This window comes from Macrobrachium nipponense, chromosome 44 (genome assembly GCF_015104395.2).
Source record: "Macrobrachium nipponense isolate FS-2020 chromosome 44, ASM1510439v2, whole genome shotgun sequence".
Taxonomy (NCBI): Eukaryota; Metazoa; Arthropoda; class Malacostraca; order Decapoda; family Palaemonidae; genus Macrobrachium; species Macrobrachium nipponense.
In genome coordinates, this window is record NC_087221.1 from 21,616,820 (window position 1) to 21,640,553 (window position 23,734).

At 50.3% G+C, this 23,734-nt stretch overlaps 1 protein-coding gene across 1 annotated transcript in view; it reads right to left on the reverse strand.

Annotated features, from left to right (window-relative positions):
- The window catches only part of LOC135204086 (succinyl-CoA:3-ketoacid coenzyme A transferase 1, mitochondrial-like), a 142,397-nt gene that overhangs the window by 26,367 nt on the left and 92,296 nt on the right, over nucleotides 1-23,734 (reverse strand). Inside the window, exon 8 of the mRNA XM_064234084.1 lies at nucleotides 5,103-5,268. Within this exon, the coding sequence (XP_064090154.1) occupies nucleotides 5,103-5,268 (166 nt within the window). The remainder of the gene's footprint in view (nucleotides 1-5,102; nucleotides 5,269-23,734) is intronic.

A 23,734-nucleotide genomic window follows, 5' to 3' on the forward strand; every position in this document is an offset into this window, starting at 1 on the left:
TTCCACAGGAGGAACCACAACAGACCCCTCCTGGTCTCCTCCTGCCACTTGTGCATACGATCTGGTTGGTCCTAGGACCGTGCCAGGTTCGTAGGGCGTCGCTCTTCCCGGTGAAGCCCGAGGAAGTTGAAGTGATCATAGAGGAAGACCTGATGCTCCCCCTGCGCCCAACGGCAGAACCGGTGTGCTGAGGGGGCTGCAGGCAATCACCAACCCGCGGTGGTGATTGAGCGGCTCTCCCGGGGAGAGCAGCTGGACCGAGAACAGCAGCAACGGTCCCGAGCGTCAGAAGAGCTGCTGCTGGTCCCCCTCTCCGCCTGGTCCCGGTAGGAGCAGCGGTCAGGGGGCCTGCAGAGTCCGCTGTCGCAGTGGGAGTGAGGCCTGTCCTGACGGCGCGTCACGCCGCTTGGACCAGCTGAGGCTGGTTCAGGCGACTGAGGGGACCGCTTCCTCGCCTCAGCCCGCAAGCGGTCTGGGACTGTCGCGTCAACCCTGGGTACCAGCGTATCACAGCGAGAGCGATCACTGGTCTGGTGGGAGTCGCCTGAGCGACCCCCGCCAGTCTTCCGCTCCGTGCCTGGATCCTTGGGCTGAGCAGACTCGGTTGCCTGGGTCTTGGCTGTACAGTCACCCACAGGTGACCGTACACTTGGTAACTCACGAACGAGAGGCCGAGATGGTACCTGGCGGAAGTAGAGACGGGCACTGTTCCCAAAGGAACAGAAGGACCGGCGGATGTCCGGTGGACAGACCCTTAGAAGTCTCAGAGCGAGCCTTCTTGGGGGGGAGGAGTTAACCTTCTTCTTCGGCTGTGGGGCCTTAGCTTCCTCAGCACCACCGTCAGGTCTCCATCCAAGACGGAGCTGGGGCAGTTGCCGAAGCAACAGGGCCCGACTGCACCTGTCCGGAAGAACCTAGGGTGGGAGCAGCAACACCAAGGGCAGGAACTGGAGCGGCAGCATACTCAGGAACAGGAGGCAGGGCAGGAACCAGTGGATTCCTCTGCACAGGAGGCAGGTCCAGGGAAGGGCTCTTGGGACACCGGAGTCTGGGGCTGCAGCAGGAGCGGCAAAACCAGGTGGCGGCATCACAGCGGGCATCATAACCTATGGCAGCGGCGCCTGCACAGCAGCGTGCGTTATTGCATGGCCCCTCTCGCCATGTGACTCAGCAGCCCCTGGACCGTCGGTGTCCCTCGCAGCCCCAGCGAGTACCAGGCCAGTCCGAGATCATCCCCCTTGGCAAGCAGATCTGAGGAAGGAAAAGTCGGGTAAGTTAGTGGGGGGTCTCCCCTCGCCCGTGGGGGGGGACAGTTCCCACCCCGAGTAAACGGAGGACCCCGAGTACAACTGGATGTCGGGGTATCTCGGCCCCCCCTCCACGCTCGACTGATCGAGGGAGCTGAGATGGAGAGAGAAAAGAAGTGTCTGTAACCAAGGGCGTAGCTGGAGAACCCTCTGATGACTCCTTGGTCAGCTTACATGGCTTCTTCCTCCCCCCATAGCGCTCCCACTGCTCCTTTGACCAAAACACACAAACATCAACATCACATGTCTTGGTGCGAGAGCATTCCCGCCCTCTACACCGAGTACAAAACTCATGAGGATCAACCTCAACAGATGATCGGAAGGCCCCACACTTACGGCCCTCCACACCAGGACACAATCTGTGGCTGATGGGGGGCGAGGGGGTCTCTCCGGCTCTTGGGATTCCATTTCGAATCACAATCACAATACATACTCACTGTATGAAATACAAAAACACACGCGTACTTACGTATATCCTTGCACAAATACACACAGTAAGAGAGAAAGAAAAAAGCCTGCACACAGTGAAGCAAACAAAGCATACGACAAGAAGCGGGTCCTGAAGGCACCGTCCGAGAGCCCACGAAGTCAGAAGTATTGGCCCGTCAATGGCGTTCCGTAAGAACTTCTCCGTGGCACAGGTCCTGAAGGCAGGTGTCTGGGCCAACCAGACTACCTTCACCTCCTTCTACCTTCGGGATATTGCCCACAGGTCCTTGGATACCTTTTCCTTGGGACCCGTGGTGGCTGCTCAACAAGTTGTGTAGCTAACCCAGACCCTCGCAGGCTGAACAGCATCGAGTCCCGGTGTGACTGTGGGAATGGATGTGAGAATGAGTGAGTGACTGGCTTCTCTTCCCATCTTTTCCTCCTCCTCTACCTGTGGGCAGAGGGTCACGGTCGTCACTATGCTGGATGAGAACGAGATGCAGGTGAGCTATATGACAGAGCCCCATCCTATCCCTTTCATTAGGGATACGAGCAGAGTATCCACCACTTCCTCCTACAAGGGGGGGGAAGTGGATGCCAACAAGAGACAAACCCATAACTTTATATTTGCTCCTGTACAGGAACAAGTTCTTACATTGCTGGTACGAAGAGACACGCTTGCCTCTCTCTTAGTACTCGGTCCAGAGGTCTGACCATTGATCCTGCGGTGCACACCCCGATCAATCGGACAGAGGCTTGGATCCCTCCCTCGCTCTTACAACCAGGGAGGTATTCCAAGGTTGGGCGAACACCAGTCTGTTCACAAAAGACTCAGATTCCTCCCACCAAGAAGTGAGTCTTCCTATTGTAAAAGGACCGAAGGGCTGCAGGCGATCGAGCTGCAGGCCTGGTCGAACCATCTCGCTGTGGAGAACGGCTGGACTGAGCACAGCGGCCCCGATCTCGGGTGTCAGAGGAGCTGGTGCTGGTTGCCGTACCCGATCGCTCTCTGTGAGAGCGACGGTCAGGCGACCTACAGGCTCCACTGTCACGGTGAGACCGGTGCTTGTCCTCACGGCACATCACGTCGCTAGCGACCAGGGGGACCTCTTCCCAGCCTCGGCACGTGGACGGTCGTGGACCATCACGTCAGCCCGGGTAGCCAGCTGGTCGCCGCGAGAGCGAGAGCTGGTCTGGTGAGAGTCGTGTGAGCGGCTGTCACCAGTCTTCCGCTCCATGCCGTGAACCTGACGCTGAGCGAGCTCTGACGTCTGGTTCTTGGCTGCACGATCGCTGGTAGGCGACCGTACACTCGGTACCTCCCGCGAACGAGAGGCCGAGACGGAACCTGATGCAGTGGCAGAGCCTCTGACACCAGGTGAGGAAGTGCCGGTGTTAGCCGGCACCCCTCTGATCCCCGTAGTCTTCTTCCTTGCGGAAGAAGAGACGGGCCCCGCTCCCGAGGGAGCAGGAGGACCAGCGGAAGAACCCCCCATCTCGCCGGAGTGAGACGGGCCCTTAGAAGCTCCCGAAGGAGACTTCTTAGGGGGGGAGGAGGCAACCTTCTTCTTCTTCGGCTGTGAAGCCTTAGAAGTCGAAGGGGGAGAGGCGGCAGACGACGACACCTTCCTCCTCTTCCTCTTCTTCTTCGTAAGCTTCCTCAGGACCGATGTCAAGTCAGCCATCCAGGGCGGAGCCGGGGCTGCTGTTGCCGAAGCAACAGGGCCCGGACGCGCCTGTCCAGACAGACCGACATTGGGAGCAGCAGCGCCACAAATAGGAACATCAGCAGGTGCAGGCATCACAGGAACAGCAGGAACAGTCACGGCAGGAACGGCAGGTACAGTCACGGCAGCAGCGGTCGGCAACGTCTCAGCAATCGTCAGCGGCTGGGCAGGTACGGCAGGTGGTACACCCAAGCCAGGAGGACGGACCAGCGTCACCGACATCCTTGGCATCGGCGCAGGTCAAGTCTGGCTTCGGCAGCACGGCAAACCCGGGCGGCAGCGGCATCACACTCCCCCGTGGCACGGCGATCGGACCCGGCACCGATGAAGTTGGTGTTACAGACACCGCATGCGGGGAATACACCAAATGAGGGGGAGCGGCATAGCCTGGAGTGGACAACGTAGTGGTGGTGGTGGTCACAGTGGCATGCGTGACCGCAACAGAGCCAGCCAGATGGTAGAGCGCCCGGACACTTTGGCATGCCCTGCAAGCCCAACGATGCCCACACCTGTCCAAGGTCGTCCCTCGTAGCAGCAGCACCTGGGGAAGCAAAGCTCGGGTGGTTAGAAGGGGTCTCTACCCGTCCGCGCGGTGTAGACGAACGGATAGAGGTCCCAGAATACAGTTCCACGTCGGGGTACCGAGCGCCCTCCTCCACACTCGATAGATCGGGTGAGGAGAAGGACCTGGAAACCCCCCCCGAAGGGAAAGGAGCCAACCGTGGGAGCTGAGCCGGGGGCAGGAAAGAGGACGAAGTGTCCGTAACCAAAGGAGTCGCGGGAGAGCTCTCCGACGACTCCTCTGCAGGCCTTCGCTTCTTCCTGCCCTCGTACAAGCCCCACTGCACCTCCGACCAAGATGCACAAACATCGCACGGCTCGGCGCGGGTGCACTCGCGCCCCCGACACCGAACACATGGGGATCAATTTCAGGGAATGAGCGGAACTTACCGCACTTACGCCCCTCAGTTCCCGGGCACAGTCGCCGGATGATAGGAGGGCGCGGAGAATCCATGATTGATCAACTCAATTAAGTTCACTTTCACCAAATTGAAGAAAAAAGGGAAATGATTGTACTTACAATTGCTTGCAAACACAAAGAGAAACACAACCATACAAAGGAAAGCAAACGACGATGAAGCGGGCAGAGAGCGCAAGAACACACGTCTACTCGCTGTGAGGCCGAAAGCAAAAGTGGTTGTTTACCTCCCAGTCGCGCGGCGCGCGCCTGTCGGACAAGCAGTTAACTACCGAACCCCTTGTTCGAAAGCTTACGACCTATCCAGCTGCCGCTAGTAACCTTCCTATTGTAAAAGGACCGAAGGTTTGTATTCCGAGTCGGAACAAATAAGTTACACTATTCTCAAGTACTTTTAGAACTGTCCCAAAGATTTAAAAACCACATTGCTTATAAAGCTGTTCAAAAAGTAAAAAGAAACCTTGATTCTTACAAAGCTATTCCCAGGCAGCAAGAAGTCTCAAAACAATATCAGTATTAATGCAGTGTACTGGCAAACCTTAGGTCTGAACACCAGAAAACTTGCATCAAAGACATGCTTCATCCACACATTATGCACCTGGTTCAACCTGTTAAACAATAAGGAAAAATATGGTTGGAGTAAAAATAGTTAACCGTTACCCTCTGATCATTGCAAAACTTTCATCAGAGCTAAAGTAAGATGCTCCTGGAGTTACGGTGACTGTTTCCTTTCCAGCATTAATGAGATCAGGATCCTGTTCCCCAGCAACTGGGAATGGCCCAAGGCCAAGAACACCATTCTCACTTTGGAGCTGAACATTAATACCTGCAAATATAAAATGCTCCTGTAAATATACATACAGAAAAATTATAATTTAGGTTCAACTAAAGTTTGTCTCATTCAAGGCTGTCCATTTGTAAATAATTATTTTAAATGAAAGTTGAAACGATTTTGTTTTTCGTAATGTTTGAATGATTTTTGATAGTTCAAGGGGAGTGCTGACTCCATAAGGCCCCTTTCTAAAGTAAGGGCATACAGCCAGCCACTTTATGATAGTATGTCAGTATAATTGTAATTTTGCAAAGAAATATATTAGGAAAAAAGTTACTGCATCTTCCATCTCGGTAAACTTACATAAATATTCCACAACAAATATGCTCAATATTTGTAACTGATTTTAGATCTTATCTTTTACTATTGTATGAGCTGTAATTATAATTTAGAAAAACCAAGTATAACTTGTTAAAATTTAATATTGTCTTGTAAAAGTCCCCCACAAGCAGTTGTAAATAATCAATTTCAACTTCTAATAAAAGGTAGGGAAAATTTTTTAGAATTTTTTTTTTTATGCACTTGTCCATTTGCATATCTTTCGCTTTACATTTTTTTTTTCTCAAATTGGCCAACATCATAGCTTAGCTGGCCTGGGGTGCTGCATAATGAATTTTTATCCTCTTAATGGTTAAACTGAGGTTTACTGAAAATTTTCAGAAACTCAATTCATTCACACGAGAAATCATTTGATGTACGTATCATTGTTTTCCTTATTTAGATAAAAATATGACGTTATTATGATACAGGCAGTCCCCGGGTTACGACGGGGGTTCCGTTCTTGAGACGCGTCGTAAGCCGAAAATCGTTGTAAGCCGGAACAACGCTTGGAAATATGTCTTAAACTAATAAAAAGTTATAAAAACCTTACTTGTAATCCTTTGGTTACACTACATGTTGTTTCCTGTAGTTTTATGTACAACCTGGAGTTATTTTCATAAAAGAATGGTGGTTCTTGAAGGTAAAAACTATTGTAATCCTCTGGTGACACTACATTCTTGAAGTTTTATGTACAACCTGGAGTGATTTTGCCAAATCTTGAGGGCTACAAGAACAGCTGATTACTATTTATGTATCATATAGACTAATTAAAGTAAACGTATCTTTAAATAGGCTTATATATTAGTATCAACAAAACATTTCCTGCCATGAGCCAGAGGCCGTTTAATGAAACGAACACTTCTCTGTCCTATCTGTTCAGAAAATAAACGTTACGTCAATCCCCGAGACCATTGTTGCCAAGGCGTCTCTCTCTCTCTCTCTCTCTCTCTCTCTCTCTCTCTCTCTCTCTCTCTCTCTCTCTCTCTCTCTGTGATCAAATTACACTGGAACCTTGACATACAATTGCCCTAATATACGAATGTTTTGAGATACAACAGAAAATTTGCGAAAATATAAGCTTTGATATACAAACGGAAAATATTTGAGATACGATTTTTTGCAAGAGTGTTAGTTGTATAGCGACCATAAATGGCGTTCATCCCTGTTTGTATTTGTTGGTGCTGCATGTTAACACGTCGTTGTTTAGTTCGTTGTATTTGTGCCGTATTTTTTCGTGTTATTTTGTCTATTTTATTATTAACCATGGGTCTCAAACTAAAGACAAAGCAGGTGATAAGAAAAAACCCAAGAAAAGGATTTCGATGGAAGCAAAACATGAAATTATGGCAAACGAGTATGGTCGAAATCCTTCTACAATATCCACGATCATCAAGCAGAAGGAAGCTATAAAAACCTTCCAAAGGCATCACCATCATTTCTAAACTACGAACTGATTAAAAAAAATAAATAAAAATTAGTTTAGCAATGTTATTTCATTTGTGTTTACGTATTACGTAGTTATTAGTGTACATACGTAAATAAAAAGAGAACGAATCGTTCCCTGCCACCCTTCCCTACCTCCTCCACCTGCTGGTCTCACGTCATCTTTCGTTGTGGTAAGTAAAATTCCTTTCTTTTTTTTAATTGATTTTACTAACATTTATTATCATTTATTACATTGCTATGTTATTTTATCATTATGTGTGTTATTACTTGTTTATTGTGTATAAATTGTGTATATGTAATTTAGCTGTGTTTAGGTGTGGTTTCATAGCGCTAGAACGGATTAATACATATTACATTATTTTTAATGGGAAAAAATGCTTTGAGATACAACTGTTTTGATATACGACGATGGTAACGGAACAAATTAAATTCGTATGTCAAGGTTCCAGTGTACTGGATAATGTCTCTCTTTGGATATTTCGATTTTGCTAAATATGACAATTTGTCCAAAATTGCATTTTTCCTAACTATACAAACCTGAGGTCCTTTTACAATAGGAAGGTACTAGCGGCAGCTGGATAGGTCGTAAGCTTTCGAACAAGGGGTTCGGTAGTTAACTGCTTGTCCGACAGGCGGCGCGCTGCGCGCGACTGGGAGGTAAATCACTACTTTTGCTTTTGGCCCAAGCAAAAACTGCAGAGTGAGGGGTGGCATGAGGTGGGGCTATGTGTAAAAGGACCTCAGGTTTGTATAGTTAGGAAAAATGCAATTTTGGACAAATTGTCATTTGTTCCGACACGGCATACAAACCTCGGTCCCTTTTACGAATAGGAAGACTCACTTCTTGGGTTGGGGTGGAATCTGGAGTCTTTTGTGAACAGACTGGTGTTCGCCCAACCTTGGAAGCCTCCCTGGTCGTAAGAGCGAGGGAGGGATCCAAGCCTCTGTCCGATTGATCGGGGTGTGCACCGCAGGATCAATGGTCAGACCTCTGGACAGAGTACTAAGAGAGAGGCAAGCGTATCTCTTCGTACCAGCAATGTAAGAACTTGTTCCTGTACAGGAGCAAATATAAAGTCATGGGTTTGACTCTTGTAGGCATCCACTTCCCCCCCCTTGTAGGAGGGAGTGGTGGATATTCTGCTCCTATCCCTAGTGAAAGGGATAGGATGGGGCTCTGTCATATAGCTCACCTGCATCTCGTCCTCATCCAGCGTAGTGACGACCGTGGCCCTCTGCCCACAGGTAGAGGAGGAGGAAAAGACGGGAAGAGGGAGCCAGTCACTCACTCATTCACACATCCATCCACACAGTCACACCAGGACGATGCTGTTTCAGCCTGCGAGGGTCTGGGTTTGCTACACAACTTGTTGAGCAGCCACCACGGGTCCCAAGGAAAGGTATCCAGGACCTGTGGGCAATATCCCGAAGGTAGAAGGACTAAAGGTAGTCTGGTTAGACCAGACCCCTGCCTTCAGGACCTGCGCCACGGAGAAGTTCTTACGAAACGCCCACGAGGGGCCAATACTTCTGATTCGTGAGCTCTCGGACGGGACGTACGGATGTCTCACTACCATCAGCCTCATACGCCCTCCTGATGACCTCACGCAGCCAGAATGAAAGAGTGTTCTTGGATACTTCTTTCTTGGTTACCCCGGTGCTAACGAAGAGGCGTCGACACTCAGGCCTGAGGTGTCGAGTTTTCTTCAGATAGCGCCGTAGCGCCCTTACAGGACAAAGCAGCATCTCATCCGCATCCATTATCGGTGAAGTCCATTAGGGAGGGAATCGTGAATGACTCGAACCTGTCGTCAGGGATCGACGGTTTTCTGAGTCTTCGCAACGAAGTTCGGGACGGAATCGAGCGTCACAGATCCCCATCCCCTGGAATGTCGTACATCATAGGAAAGACCATGAAGTTCCCCTACTCTCTTCGCCGATGCCAGGGGCCAGCAAGAAGAGGGTCTTGAGGGTCAGATCCCTGTCTGACGACTCTCGGAGTGGCTGGCTCGAACGGCGTTCGAGTCAAACTCCTAAGGACGAGAGTTCACATCCCACGCAGGGGGCCTGAGTTCCCTGGGTGGGCAAGACCTTTCGAGCTCCTCATAAGCAAGGAGATCTCGAACGAGTTCGAGATGTCCAATCCCCTCAGTTTCAGGACGAGCGCCAAGGCGGCTCTGTATCCGTTGACTGTGGGGACTGAGAGGAGCTTCTCTTGGCGAAGAAAAACGAGGAAATCCGCTACCTGCTGAAGAGTGGCTCTGAGAGGAGTAGACCCCCGTCTACGACACCAACCACAGAAGACGGCCCACTTCCCCTGGTACAACAGCTGCAGAGGACTGACGGACGTTTCCTCCAGCATCTCTGTTGCTGCGCTACGAGAAAAGCCTCTCGTTCGCAAGAGATGGTGGATAACAGCCAGCCGTGAAGACGTAGGGAACTGGACTGCTCGGTGGTACCGCTCGACGTGTGGCTGGGCGAGAAGGTTGTGCCAAGGGGGAATCTCTCTCGGTTCTCCTGCGAGAAGAGCCAGCAGGTCCGGATACCAAATGGCCTGTGGCCATTTGGGAGCCACCAGGATCATCCTGAGATTCGGGGTGACCAGTGCTCGACTGATCACCTTGCGAATCAGGCTGAACGGGGGAAAGGCATAGACGAAGAGGTTGTCCCACGGGTGTTGAAGAGCGTCCTCTGCAGCTGCCCATGGGTCCGGCACGGCCGAGAAGAACACCTGGAGCTTCCTGTTGTGCCGGGTGGCGAACCAGATCCACGACTGGTCGCCCCCACAGGAGGTCGAAGAGCCTTTCCGCCACGTCCTGGTGTAGAGACCATTCGGTCCCTATCACCTGTCCCGACGGCTGAGCGTGTCTGCTACTACAAATTCTTCTTCCCTGGAATGTAGCGTGCCGACAGCTCTATTGAGTGGTGCCTCGGCCACTCGTGCACCTGCCGAGTCAACTGGTACAACGGGAGAGACACTAGGCCCCCCTGTTTGTTGACGTAGGCCACACCATGGTGTTGTCGCACATCAACACCACTGAGTGTCCCATCAAGCGGTCCTGGAATCTTGGAGAGCGAGGAACGCTGCCTTGAGTTCCAGTACATTGATGTGAAGGTGCTTGTCGTTCTCGTCCCACACTCCTGAAGTCAGCAACTCCTCCAGGTGTGCGCCCCATCCCTCGGTCGATGCGTCTGAGAACAGCTGCATGTCCGGGGGGGGAGTGCGCAGAGGCACTCCTCTTAAGAGGTTCCTGTCGTCCAGCCACCAGGCTAGGTCCTGCCTCACCTCCGGTGTCAGTGACACTGGAAAGCTTGGGGGATCCGTCGCCTGTGACCAACTCCCTCCTTTAGTCTCCACTGAAGAGACCGCAGGTGAAGACGCCCGTGAGGGACTAACTTCTCGAGTGACGACAGGTGTCCGATCACGACTTGCCATCGCTGAGCTACCTGTTCCTGCCGAGACAGGAACTGGTTGGCTGCCTCCCTGAATCTGCTGATCTGCGAGTCTGCGGGGAAGACTCGCCCTGCTACCGTGTCGATCAGCAATTCAGGTACTTCATCCTCTGCTTGGGCTCGAGATCGGACTTTTCGAAGTTCACAACGATCCCCAGATCGCGACAGAACTCGAGCAGTCGATCCCTGTCCTGTAGCAACTGCGAGCGGGAGCTCGCCAGGACTAACCAATCGTCGAGATACCTCATCAGACATATCCCGTGCGAATGGGCCCAAGCAGACACCAGAGTGAACACTCGCGTGAACACCTGTAAGGCGGTTGAGAGACCGAAGCAAAGTGCCCTGAACTGGTACACCGTCCCGTCGAGATGAAGCGGAGGTACTTTCTGGAGGACTGATGAATGGGTATTTGGAAATACGCATCCTTCAAGTCCACCGAAAGCATGAAATCGTTCTCCCTGATGGAGTCGAGCACTGAGCGTGCCGTCTCCATCGTGAACCGGGTCTGGCGAACAAACCGGTTCAGAGGAGAGAGATCTATCATTGGGCGCCAGCCTCCCCGTTAGACTTTTCCACCAGGAAGAGTCGACTGTAAAAGCCCGGTGACTGATCCGTGACGATTTCTACAGCTCTCTTGCTCAGCATGGTCTTGATCTCCTGTCTCAATGCTACGTCCTTCGATGACCCTGGAACGTACGACTGCTGTTGGACCGGGTTGGAGGTGAGGGGTGGCCGAGATTCGAAGGGTAATAGATATCCCTCCCGAAGGACAATCTACAATCCAGGTCGTCGGCGCCGGTAGCGCTGCCAAGTTGCCCAATGGCTGGCCAGGCACAACCCCCCCAACTTCCGGCAGCAGGTGAGGGGGAACGCCGTCCCTAGCGTTTCCCCCCTTTCTTCGACTTCTTCCCAGAGCCTCCACGGGAGGAGGAGGGCTGGGAGGAGGGCTGGTTACGGCTCCCCTTGGTAGAAGTCGAAGAAGACAGAGTCTTTCCCCGGGCTTCGACGCAGCTAGCTACCGTCTTAGCCACCGAGGAAGCGCTAGCCGAGCTCTTAGACTTGGCCGCAGTCCGAGGCTGCCCAGAAGCCTTCGAGACTGCCTGGTGAACCAGACGGTCACTGTCGTCAGTGCGTCGTCTGTCCACCGCAGCGTCCACCATCTCTCCTGGGAAGAGAGACGTGGAACTCCGTAAAGGTCCGTTGCGAAGTCCAACGCCGCTTCACGGCGACCCGGCCGCCCTGGAAACCCGAGTAAGGACAGCGTCCCTTCCGTCGGAGAACCAGGTTGGCCCACAGGTTCACCGTCTGGTGGGCAAGGAAGGAGATGGCTCTTCCTCCAGACTGGCAAAGTCTCCTAAAGGCCGAGTCATCTTCGGGAGAAATTCCCCCGGAGTTGGCTGCGACCTTAGATACTGTGAGGGACCACAGATCTAGCCAGGAGACGGCCTGGAAAGCTGCCATGGCGGTAGATTCCAGGCCGAGTGCCTCTTGCTGCGAGAACCATAGGTTCTCGGACAGGAGCTGCTGCAGAGACACACCCGGAGTCAGCCTGGCTAACTCCGGGTTCACCTGTTTGGGCGGCATCGGGTCTTCAGATGGCACGTAAAAACGCCGCTGTCGCAGCAGAGGAGGAGGAAGCAGCTTGCTCGACCTGCCAGACTTGAGCGAACCGTCTTGTCCGGAGACAAGCGATTCAACCTGGTCCAGCACTGAGTCTGCAAGCTCGGAACGCGGCAAACCCACCGTCGGTCTGGGTTCCCTCTTCGGGCCCCCAGAACGACTCGAGCCGGGACGTGGGCTCGGATGGTGGGAGCGGCAATCCTTCCGCGAGGTCGTTGTGCTGACGAATCAGCGCAATAACCTCGGCAAAGTTCCTCTGGATCTCAGGAGTGACTGCGTCCTGCGGAGTCGGACCATCCAGTCCCTCAAACAGGAGCATCTCCCGAGACCCTCCTCCCTCGAGGGGAGGAACAGCGACAGACCCCTCTCGGTCTCCTCCAACCACTTGTGCGTACGACCTGGCTGGTCCGAGAACCGTGCCTGGTACGTACGACGACGTGGTGGGATCCTGAGGGGCGCACCCCTCACGATCACTCCTCAATACCTTCGCCCCTCCCGGTGTAACCCGAGGAGGTTGAAGGTATGGGAGAGGCAGACCTGACGCTCCCTCCTCGCTCGCTGGCAGAACCAGTGGGCTTGGAAGACTGCAGGCGATCGTCAACCCGCGTGGCGATCGAGCTGCAGACCTAGTCGAGCCGTCTCGCTATGGAGAACGGCTGGACCGAGAACAGCGGCCCCGGTCTCGTGTGTCAGAGGAGCTGGTGCTGGTCGCCGTACCCGATCGCTCTCTGTGAGAGTGACGGTCAGGCGACCGGCGAGCTCCACTGTCACGGTGAGACCGGTGCGTATCCTCACGGCGCGTCAGTTCGCTGGTACCAGCCGTGGCTGGTGCCGGCGAACGGGGGGGTGGGGGGACCTCTTCCCAGCCTCAGCCCGTGGGCCGGCCTCATGGACCGTCACGTCCGTCCCGGGTAGCCAGCTGCTCGCCACGAGAGCGAGAGCTGGTCTGGTGAGAGTCGCGTGAGCGGCTGTCACCAGTCTTCCGCTCCGTGCCGTGAACCTGACGCTGAGCGGACTCAGAGGTCTGGTTCCTGGCTGCACGGTCGCTGTTAGGCGACCGTACACTCGGTACCTCTCGCGAACGAGAGGCCGAGACGGATCCTGCTGCCGTGGCCGAATCACTAACAGCAGGTGAGGAAGTGCCGGTGTTAGCCGGCACTCCTCTGGTCCCCGTAGTCTTCTTCCTTGCGGAAAAGAAGAGACGGGTCCTGCCCCCGAAGGAGCAGGGTGACCAGCGGAAGAACCCCCCGTCTCACCAGAGCGAGACGGGCCCTTAGAAGTTCCCGAAGGAGACTTCTTAGGGGGGGGGGGGGGGGGGAGGCGACCTTCTTCTTCTTCGGCGGGGGAGCCTTAGAAGAAGAAGGGGAAGAGGCGGCAGACGACGACGACGACGACACCTTCCTCCTCTTCTTCTTCTTCTTCGTCAACCTCCTCAGGACCGACGTCAGATCTGTCATCCAGAGCGGAGCCGGGGCTGCTGTTGCCGAAGCAACAGGGCCCGGACGCACCTGTCCGAACAGATCAGCATCGGGAGCAGCGGAGCCAGGAACAGGAACAACGTCAGCAGGTGCAGGCATCACAGGAACAGCAGTAGAGACGGCAGGAGCAGGTACAGTAACGGCAGCAGTGGTCATCAACGTCACGTCCGTGAACGGCGGCTGGGCAGGTACGGCAGGTACGGCAGGCTGTGCAGGCTGTCCAGTTGGACGGACCAGCGGCACAGACATCCTTGGTACTGGTGGGAGGTCCAGGGGCGAGCTCTTCGGGCACACGAAGTCCGGTCGCGGCAGCACGGCAAACCCAGGTGGCGGCATCACACTCCCCCGTGGTACGGCGACTGGCCCCTGCACCGATGTAGTAGGGTGTTACAGAGACGCGTGCGGGGTGTACACCAGGTGAGGAGGTGAAGCGTAGCCAGGTGTTGTAAGGGTCGTGGTGGTGGTCGTAACCGTCGCATGGGTGACCGCCACGGAGCCAGCGAGATGGTAGAGCAGCCCCTGGACACTCGGCACGCCCTGCAGCCCCAACGATGCCCACACCTGTCCGAGGTCGTCCTTCGCGGCAACCGCACCTGAGGAAGCAAAAGTCGGGTGATTAGCAGGATCCTCTACCCGCTCGCGCGAAGACGAACGGATAGAGGACCCAGAGTACAACTCGACGTCAGGGTATCTAGCGCCCTCCTCCACACTCGACAAGTCAGGTGAGGAGAAGGACCTAGAGACCCCCCCCGAAGGGGAAGGCGCCAAACGTGGAAGCTGAGCGGGCGGCAGGAAAGAAGACGAAGTGTCCGTAACCAAAGGAGTCGCGGGAGAGCTTTCCGACGACTCCTTTGCAGGCCTTCGCTTCTTCCTGCCCTCATACAAAGTCCACTGCGCCTCCGACCAATTATTACACACTTCACAGGGCTCGGCTCGGGTGCATTCGCGCCCCCGACACCGAGCGCACAAAATATGTGGGTCAATTTCCGGGAATGAGCGGAACTTTCCGCATTTACGCCCTTCGGTACCCGGGCATAGTCTCCGTGGGGTAGCGAGGCGAGGAGATTCCATGATTGACCAATAACTCAATATTAAATGAAAAAAGAGAAATGATTGTACTTACAATGATTCTTTCATACACAAACACAACCATATACTCAAGGAAAGCAAACGACGAGAAGCGGGCAGAGAGCGTCGAACACACACGTCTACTCGCTGTGAGGCCGAAAGCAAAAGTGATTTGTTTACCTCCCAGTCGCGCGCGCGCGCGCCTGTCGGACAAGCAGTTAACTACCGAACCCCTTGTTCGAAAGCTTACGACCTATCCAGCTGCCGCTAGTACCTTCCTATTGTAAAAGGACCGAAGGTTTGTATGCCGTGTCGGAACAACTTGAGGGCTACAAGAACAGTTGATTACTATTTACGTATCATATAGACTAATTAAAGTAAACGTATCTTTAAATAGGCTTATATTATTTGTATCAACAAAACATTTACTGGCATGAGTCAGAGGCCGTTTAACGAAACGAACACTTCTCTGTCCTTAACTCGGAGCGTCAGAAGACGTCTCTCTCTCTCTTCCTCTCTCCTCTCTAAATCTCTTCTTTCTCTCTCTCGCCCCTCCTCTCTCTTCTCTCATCTCTCTCTCTCTCTCTCATCTCTCTCTCTCTCTCTCTCTCTCTCTCTCTGATCAAATTACTGGATAATGTCTCTCTTTGGATACTTGGAATTTGCGTTGTAATCTAACCAGAAACTTCGTTTTGTTATTATTACTGGAAACAAGCAATGATTTTTTCATTATTTGCGCTTTTGGACTGTTATATGTAAACTTTGCGCACCGCAAGCTAGTGTGTATTCATTCGCTCGGAAACTAGTTCCGCATAAGAGGCGTCACTAAAACACATAGAAAAATATGACATAAAAAGTGTTGAAAATCATCATAACCTCAAAATTTTTGTTGTAATCTAACCAGAAACTGATTTTTATTTATATACTCTGCTACACTATAAAGGATTTTTATCATAGTATGCGTTTTTTAAAAGTGTAGTTAACTCGGAGCGTCGGAAGCGTCAGCGTCGTAACCTCGAAACAAGCGTCGTAACCCAGGACTGATTTTTCCATTGAATATTTAAGAAAAAGCGTCGTAACCTCGAAACAAGCGTCGTAACCCAGGACTGATTTTTCCATTGAATATTTAAGAAAAAGCGTCGTAACCTCGGAACGTCGTAAGCCGGAACCGTCGTAACCCGGGGACCACCTGTATAACAAAGTTTCATGTACTTACCTGGCAGGTATATATATATAGCTATATCCTGTCGCACTGGCAGAATTTTCAAAACTCATGGCAACCGCTAGATCACAGGTAGTTCAGGTGATCGCCACCCCGTTCCCGTGGCGCTGGCGCTCGAAACCATTCCCATTTTCATCAGATTTTCTCTGAACCCTGTCTCCTGAGGGGAGGCGGGTGGGAATTTAATTATATATACCTGCCAGGTAAGTATACATGAAACTTTGTTATATCATAATAACGTCATTTTCATGTATGACACTTACCTGGCAGGTATATATATAGCTGATTGACACATTTGGGGGTTGGTCAAAGACAGCAACATCATCAGAGTTTAAAACTTAAAATAAATATTAAAATAAAATAAATTTTAAAATACTCTTTGGTTCCTTACCTGCTAAGGTAGCTGACTTCATAGGTCCTGCCTCTTAGCCTGCTAAACCTTAGTAGCTCTCAACTAGGATGTGACCTGAATGTTGAAGCTATCAAAAGGGTCTGACAACTGGACGAGACCAATTTGTTGACAGGAAACCCTAGCCCTCTCTCACCACGGGCATTCATGCTAGGAAATATTAGTCCACCTGAACCACACACACATTATCCCTAACAAACTACACTTCATAGACTGAAGAGGGAATAAACCCTCTCAGACAACCATAAAAACACTACAAACTAACTAAAATATCCTAGCATGTTAGTAATTTATGGGGTGGAAACTCCTTTGCCCAATACTGCACCCGAGGATACGTAAGGGCCCAACATTTGACAGTTGTCAAAAGTTGTTTTGACGTTTCTAAGATAATGAGAGGCAAAAACTGAATTAGTCCTCCAAAACGTTGTTTCAATAATATCCTTGAGGGCCATATTTCTCTTGAACGCCAAGGACGTAGCTACCGCTCTCACTTTGTGCGCCTTAACCTTAAGCAGGCCGAAGTTCTCTTCTTGGCATAGCATATGTGATTCCTTAATTAGCTCCCTTAGGAAGAAAGCGATAGCATTTTTAGTCATGGCTCTGCTGGGGTCCCTTCACAGAGCACCAAAGTGATTCTGAAGTCCCTCTAATACTCCTAGTTCTCTCTAGATAATGGCACAAAGCCCTTACTGGACAGAGAACTCTTTCTTGTTCTTGTCCCACAAGATCTGACAGACCCATAATCTCAAAAGACCTTGGCCAAGGATGAGATGGATTTTCGTTCTCGGCCAAGAAGTCTTCCTGAAAAGAGCATACTGCCTTGTCATGTTTCCAGCCAACATGTTTACTAATGGCTTGCAGCTCACTAACTCTTTTCGCTGTGGCCAAGGCCACCAAAAAGATCGTCTTTTTTGAGACATCTCTTGAAGAAGCTTGACCCATCGGTTCAAACTTATTAGTTCCTAGAAATTTCAGCACTATATCTAGGTTCCAAGAAGGAGTCCTGTAACGATGTTCCTTCCTTGTTTCAAAGGACCTTATGAGGTCTCTCAGATCCAAATTGTTGGTAATGTCTAAGCCTGTGTGTCTAAAAACCGAGGCTAACATACTTCTATATCCTTTGAGTGTCTGAGTAGATAACCCTGCTTCCTCCTTCAAATACAGAAGGAAGTCCGCAATTTGGGTCACAGAGGTACTGGATGAAGAAACCTTCCGACTCTTACACCACTTACGAAAAGGTCTCCCACTTCGCCTGGTACACCTTGATTGTTGAAGTTCTTCTTGCTCTGGCCACAGCTTTGGCCGCTTCTTTAGAAAACCCCCTCGCTCTGACAAGTCTTTCGATAGTCTGAACGCAGTCAGACCCAGAGCGAGGGTGTTCTTGTGATACCTGTTGAAGTGAGGCTGTTTGAGTAGATCTACTCTTGCTGGAAGTGTTCTTGGTGTGTCGACTCCATTCCAGTACCTCTGTGAACCAATCTTGGGCCGGCCAGTAGGGGGCTATGAGAGTCAGTTTCGTCCCTTGACTCTCCCTGAACTTCTTCATAACCTTTCCTAAAATTTTGAATGGGGGAAAGGCGTAAGCATCTAGGCCCGTCCAATCTAGAAGGAAGGCATCTACTGCGACTGCTTGACGGTATGGGACTGGAGAGCAATATGTCGGTAACCTCTTCGTAGTTGCGGTCGCAAATAGGTCCACCACTGGACGACCCCATAAATTCCACAGGCTCTGGCATACTTCTAGATGTAGGGTCCACTCTGTAGACAGCAGTTGACCTTCCCTGCTCAACAGGTCCGCTCTAACATTCTTCTCCCCTTGAATGAACCTGGTGAGCAGGGTGACGTTCTCCTCTGCCCACAGAAGGACTTCTTCCACTAACTTGCACAGGGATACTGAATGAGTTCCTCCTTGCTTGCGAATGTATGCCAGAGCTGTGGTATTGTCTGCGTTGACCTGCACAACCTTGTTGCGGATCAACGCCTTGAACGCTTTTAAGGGGACCGTCCCCTATGGCGGATGACATGTCAACTTGAAAAAATTAAAAATCGAGTTATTACTTGTATCTATGCAGAAACATGCCGTGCATGCTTTCCAGAAGTTTCAGCCAATTATTTTTATAAATAATGAAGATATAGCGGTTTTTAAATGATGACGTCATCGTAACTGCGTCGTCTTTATGACTTGAGTTTGACAGAATTGTTTTTGCGTGTTTATTTTTGCATATATACAGCGATTTTTAAAGATTTTTTTTGAAATTCTCATACATCTGGCAGCAATGAATGGTAGTGTGACACTGGGCGAGAAGGGAGCTGCTCAGAGCGGTTATTTATAGGCGAGACTCAGAGAATGACTCAGTTACGCCACAGACGTCAGAGGAGGTACATGCGCGTAGGCACTTGCGTTTGGTTACTAGCTATTTACGTTGTTTTTATAACTTCTTAGTGAAGTTATAGCAATGCCGAAGTTACCTAAGATCAAGAAGGCTACTCAGCAACTAAGGCTAGCAAAATTAGCGAAGGCCAGGAGTGTGCTGAAAGAAAAACACGAAAATTCATTGTTATCAGCTACCCTCATTGTCTCATGTCTTGCCGTCTAAATCATTATCTGGTGTCACGCTGAGGGTATTAACACCACTTTTAGGGGTAGGACCAGGATCCTTGATGTAGAAATCAACAATAAAAGTACAAATAAAGTAATTATAATAATGTTGTTTTGACTTTTATAAGAAAAAAGCGAAAATTTACATACCAAATCTTTGGGAGCTCATAACTCAAAAACATACTTATGCGCATGTCGGTAGAGTTTACTCGGTTATTTATTATCCAATTTTAGAGAGAAAGATATCATTGGAAAGAGGAATAAAAATCCCATAATTCTGTGTGACAGAATTTTGATTTCTTTTTTTCTTTTTTTTTTAGATTTTTTTGAGTGTCTAGACTAAAAAAAAAATAAAATCATAAAAAATAAAAAAATAAAAAAATAAAAATTCTGTCACACAGAATTGTTCCGTATATAAAGAAGTTTGTATGGTATGATTTTCAATACAAATGATGTCATATTAGCGGAGAAATCTCTACCAATTTTTTTTATTTAAATCATGATTTTTGCTAATAAAACAAAAAGTTTTTGCTCAAATGACTTGAAATTTTTATATGACAAAGGTGTTATATATATCTAAAACATATATGAAAATTATGTATTTCGAGTAATAAATAAAAAAAATAGACATCATAGCGGACGGTCCCCTTAAAGCCAAGAAAATCGCCATCAGTTCCTTCCTGTTTATATGCCAAGACGCTTCCTCCTTGCTCCAACAACCTGACACTTCTTGAGGGCCTAGAGTCGCTCCCCAGCCTGCATCCGATGCATCTGAAAATAATACAAGGTCCGAGTTCTTCTGCTGGAGCGACGTACCCTCTGCTAACTTTCCTGGAGTTAGCCACCATTGTAATTCCTCCTTGATCTTGTAAGGAATCCGGTTGCGATTTTCTTGGCCAGACTTCGTTCAGGAAGATTTGTAAGGGTCTCATGTGAAGCCTTCCTAGAGAAACGAACCGCTCCAGCGACGAAAGAGTCCCCAGTAAGCTCATCCACTCTTGCGCCAAGCATTGGACTTTCTCTAGGAAGGCTTGCAATTTCCGAAGGCACTGAACTTGCCTGTCGGGGGATGGAAAAGCCCGAAAAGTCACTGAGGAAATCAGAATCCCCAAATAGACTAGCTCCTGTTTGGGGATCAGATTTGACTTTTCTAAGTTCACCATCAGACCCAATTCGTTTGTCAATTCCAACGTTACTTCTAAGTCCTCCAGACACTGTTGTCTTGATTGGGATCTTACAAGCCAGTCATCTAGGTAGAGAGAGACCCTGATCCCTAGTAGATGCAGCCACTTCGCCACGTTCGACATCACTCTCGTGAACACCTGCGGAGCCGTGCAAAGTCCGAAGCAAAGGGCTTTAACTGAAAGATCCTGTTCTGGCTCACGAACCTTAAATACTTTCTGGATCCTGGATGAATGGGGATGTGGAAATACGCGTCATGAAGGTCCAGGGTAACCATCCAGTCCCCTGGACGCACCACTGCCAGTACTGATTCGTTCGTTTCCATGGTGAATTTTGTCTTTTCCACAAACAAATTGAGATGACTTACATCCAGCACTGGCCTCCATCCGCCCAAGGCTTTCGCTACCAAGAAAAGCCTGTTGTAGAATCCTGGGGATGAGTGGTCCAGAACAGGTTCTATTGCTCCTTTCCTGATCATGGAGAGGACTTGCTCCTGCAGGGACTCTTCTTTCTCTGGATCGTTGTAATGGGCCCCAAGATCCCTCGGGGATGTAGAAAGAGGAGGCTTCTTCAGGAAGGGGATCTTGTAACCTTCCCTGGCTATCGTGACGACCCAAGGGTCTGCTCCCTTATTGTGCCAAACTTCCCAAAACTCCTGGAGTCTGGCCCCAACTGATGACTGGAGGACTTGTGCTTCATTTGTTTGTTAGCGGGCTTTGACCCTCTCTTGGGAAGAGCCCTTTTACCTCTAAAGGAGGGGCAAGAAAATGTTTTGCCTCGAAAGGGCTGTTGAGTCTGTCTTGACTCCTTAGGTGTCTTCTTAACCACTTTGGGGGGCAAATACTTCCTTAAAGACGAAGTCAAAAGGTCCTGAGTCGCCTTCTGAGTCAAAGATAATGAGATGTCCTTAATCAATTCTGAAGGAAAAAGCTGATCTGAGAGTGGGGAGAAAACCAACTCCGATTTCTGCGCGTTAGAAACGCCCTTTGCTGCAAAAGAGCACAAGAGGGACCTCTTCTTCAACACTCCTGCTGTAAAGAGGGACGCCAATTCGTTCGCCCCATCTCTCAGGGCTTTGTCCATGCAAGACATAATACTGCTTGGCAGTTGAGAAGTGGACGATTCCTTGTCTTCTAATGTGCGAGCCAGCACTCCCAAGGACCAGTCAAGGAAGTTAAAACACTTCAAAAGTCCGGAAAATGCCCTTCAGAAGATGATCCAGCTCTGAAGACGTCCACCAAATCTTGGCCGCGTGCAGAGTATGTCTGCGGGAGCTGTCTACAATGTTGGAAAAGTCCCCCTGGGAGGAGGCAGGAACTCCTGGGCCGAGACTTTGCCCTGTTGCATACCAGACCCCAGACTTCGAGGCCAACTTGGCTGGCGGGAAGGAGAAAGAAGTCTTCCCTGCTTCCCTCTTTTCCTTCAACCAGGAGTTAATCCTTTGAAGGGCTTTCTTGGCAGTAATAGAAAGTCATCTTCAAAAACGATGATTTCTTGGGGGTTTTGTTCCTTGAGAACTGCGAAAGGGGGGACAACGGAGCTGAGGGTTGAAACTCCCTTTCGAAGATTGACAGGAGACAATCAGTCAACCTTTTATAATCAGAAGACGGAGCTTCAACATCTTTCTCCTCTTCAGAAGCTAAGTCCTCAACGTCTTCTTCCGCTGAAGAAACCTCCTGTAAGCACACGTCTTTACGAAGAATATCCTCAGAGTACGGATCCAAAACTTGTTTAGCAAGCGAATGTTGCATCACGTCATGACGAAAGTCTTCTCGGAAGAGTCAGGAGGAAGACAGGTTAACGTCCTGCCGCCTGCGTCCTGCGTCCATCGCTTGAGCTGCGTCCACCATACGTCTATCCGTCCTGTTCTTGTGTCCTGCGTCCTGCATAACTGAGCGATCGTCCGTCTTAGCCGGTACCGTGCGTCCTGTCCGAGAAACCGAAGGACGAGGAGGAAGAGGCAAACTCTGATCATGTGTCCTCTTGGAGGACTTAACGGGGAGAAACGCGTCCTTACGTCTCGAGGAAGGCTGATCCGTTGCTTCCCAAGACTTAACCAGGTTGGCTAATTTCACTTGCATCTCTCTGAGAAAGTCTCTAGTGTCCGTCTCCTGACGGATCGTACGCGAAGGCAGAGAGCGAAGTCGTGAAGCACTCGTACGACGAGGAGAATGGACTTGAGGTCTGCGAGACGGAGAAGATACAGGAGAGTGCACCCAGGACGCAGAAGGATAGTCCCTCTCAGGAGAACCGCCTGCCATAGAACGTCTTGCGTCCTCCCTTGAATGAAACGTTCTCCTCCTTTTAACAGGAATATTGTCCTCATCCCCACTAGATGAGAAAATCTTGGGGCTACTCCATCTCTCTTGCGCGTAGCCGAGTTCGTCCTGAGATGAGTCTGGTCTGTGCATCCTCTTGAATAGGACGCGATTCCTTCGCATAACGCCGATACTTGCCTGACGCAGAGCTATCGGAAGAAGAAAAACACTTCCCACTGACGCCTTTTCTACGGCGCACTGCTGCAGCCTGGGACGACTGATCGTATGGGGACCCCTCTCGCCTCCCTTCGACTGTCGACATACCTTCTCCCTTGGGTCTGGGAGCTTGGCAGCGGTCTAGGTCTAGGAGCACGAGAGAGACGATCACTGTCACACACATCAAAAACACCCACTTTGTCAGTAAGACGCTGAATCTGATCGCCCATTGATGCTAGGGCAGCAAACACTTGAACATAATGTGAGTCCTTCGCATCCTCAGAAACAGCAGCAGGCGCAGGAGAAACCTCAGGGGAAGGTGCTACAACTTCTACTTGGGAAGGAGGTGGAGAAATAGTCACTGAATCATTCAAGGCCTTACTAGAAGAGACTGACCTCTCACTCCGAGACACAGATCTCCTAACTAGATCTTTCTCCAATCTCTCCACATATTTCGTGAGAGTCTTCCACTCCTTTTCATTCAAACTCTCACACTCATTACACCTATTGTCCCAAGTACACACACACGCTCTACATTTCTTACACACAGTGTGAGGGTCTACCGAAGCTTTCGGTAGTCTCACCTTACACCCTTCTTTCACACACACACTAAAGATAACACCAGAATCAGACATTGTAAGAAAAATCCAAAGCGATCGCCAATCTAACTTTCCAATATGATACCAAAAAATCCGTCCAAAATAGTGAAAAGTCAGCAATGAGCTCGAAATCCTAGCAGGGAACCCTCAACAATGTTGACGGTTCGGCTGGCAGAGAAAATCTGATGAAAATGGGAATGGTTCCGAGCGCCAGCGCCACGGGAATGGGGTGGCGATCACCTGAACTACCAGTGATCTAGCGGTTGCCGCGAGTTTTGAAAATTCTGCCAGTGCGACAGAGGATATAGCTATATACATACCTGCCAGGTAAGTGTCATACATGAAACTCTATTTTCAGTAAAATCATTTGTACTAAACAATTAACTTGGCTTATATATTAAATCCAATAAGGATCTTTTTTCGATAATGTAGTGTGTGGCACCATGGACACTGGCTTATGTTAAGATACTCTGCTCAATTGATTTGGACACAGAAACATGGACATGTACTATTCCTATTAAGTAGTTCGAGTACTATGCAAGCTGAAGTAGATGCTTTCTTGTATTGAGAGAGAGAAGGCCATTTTACT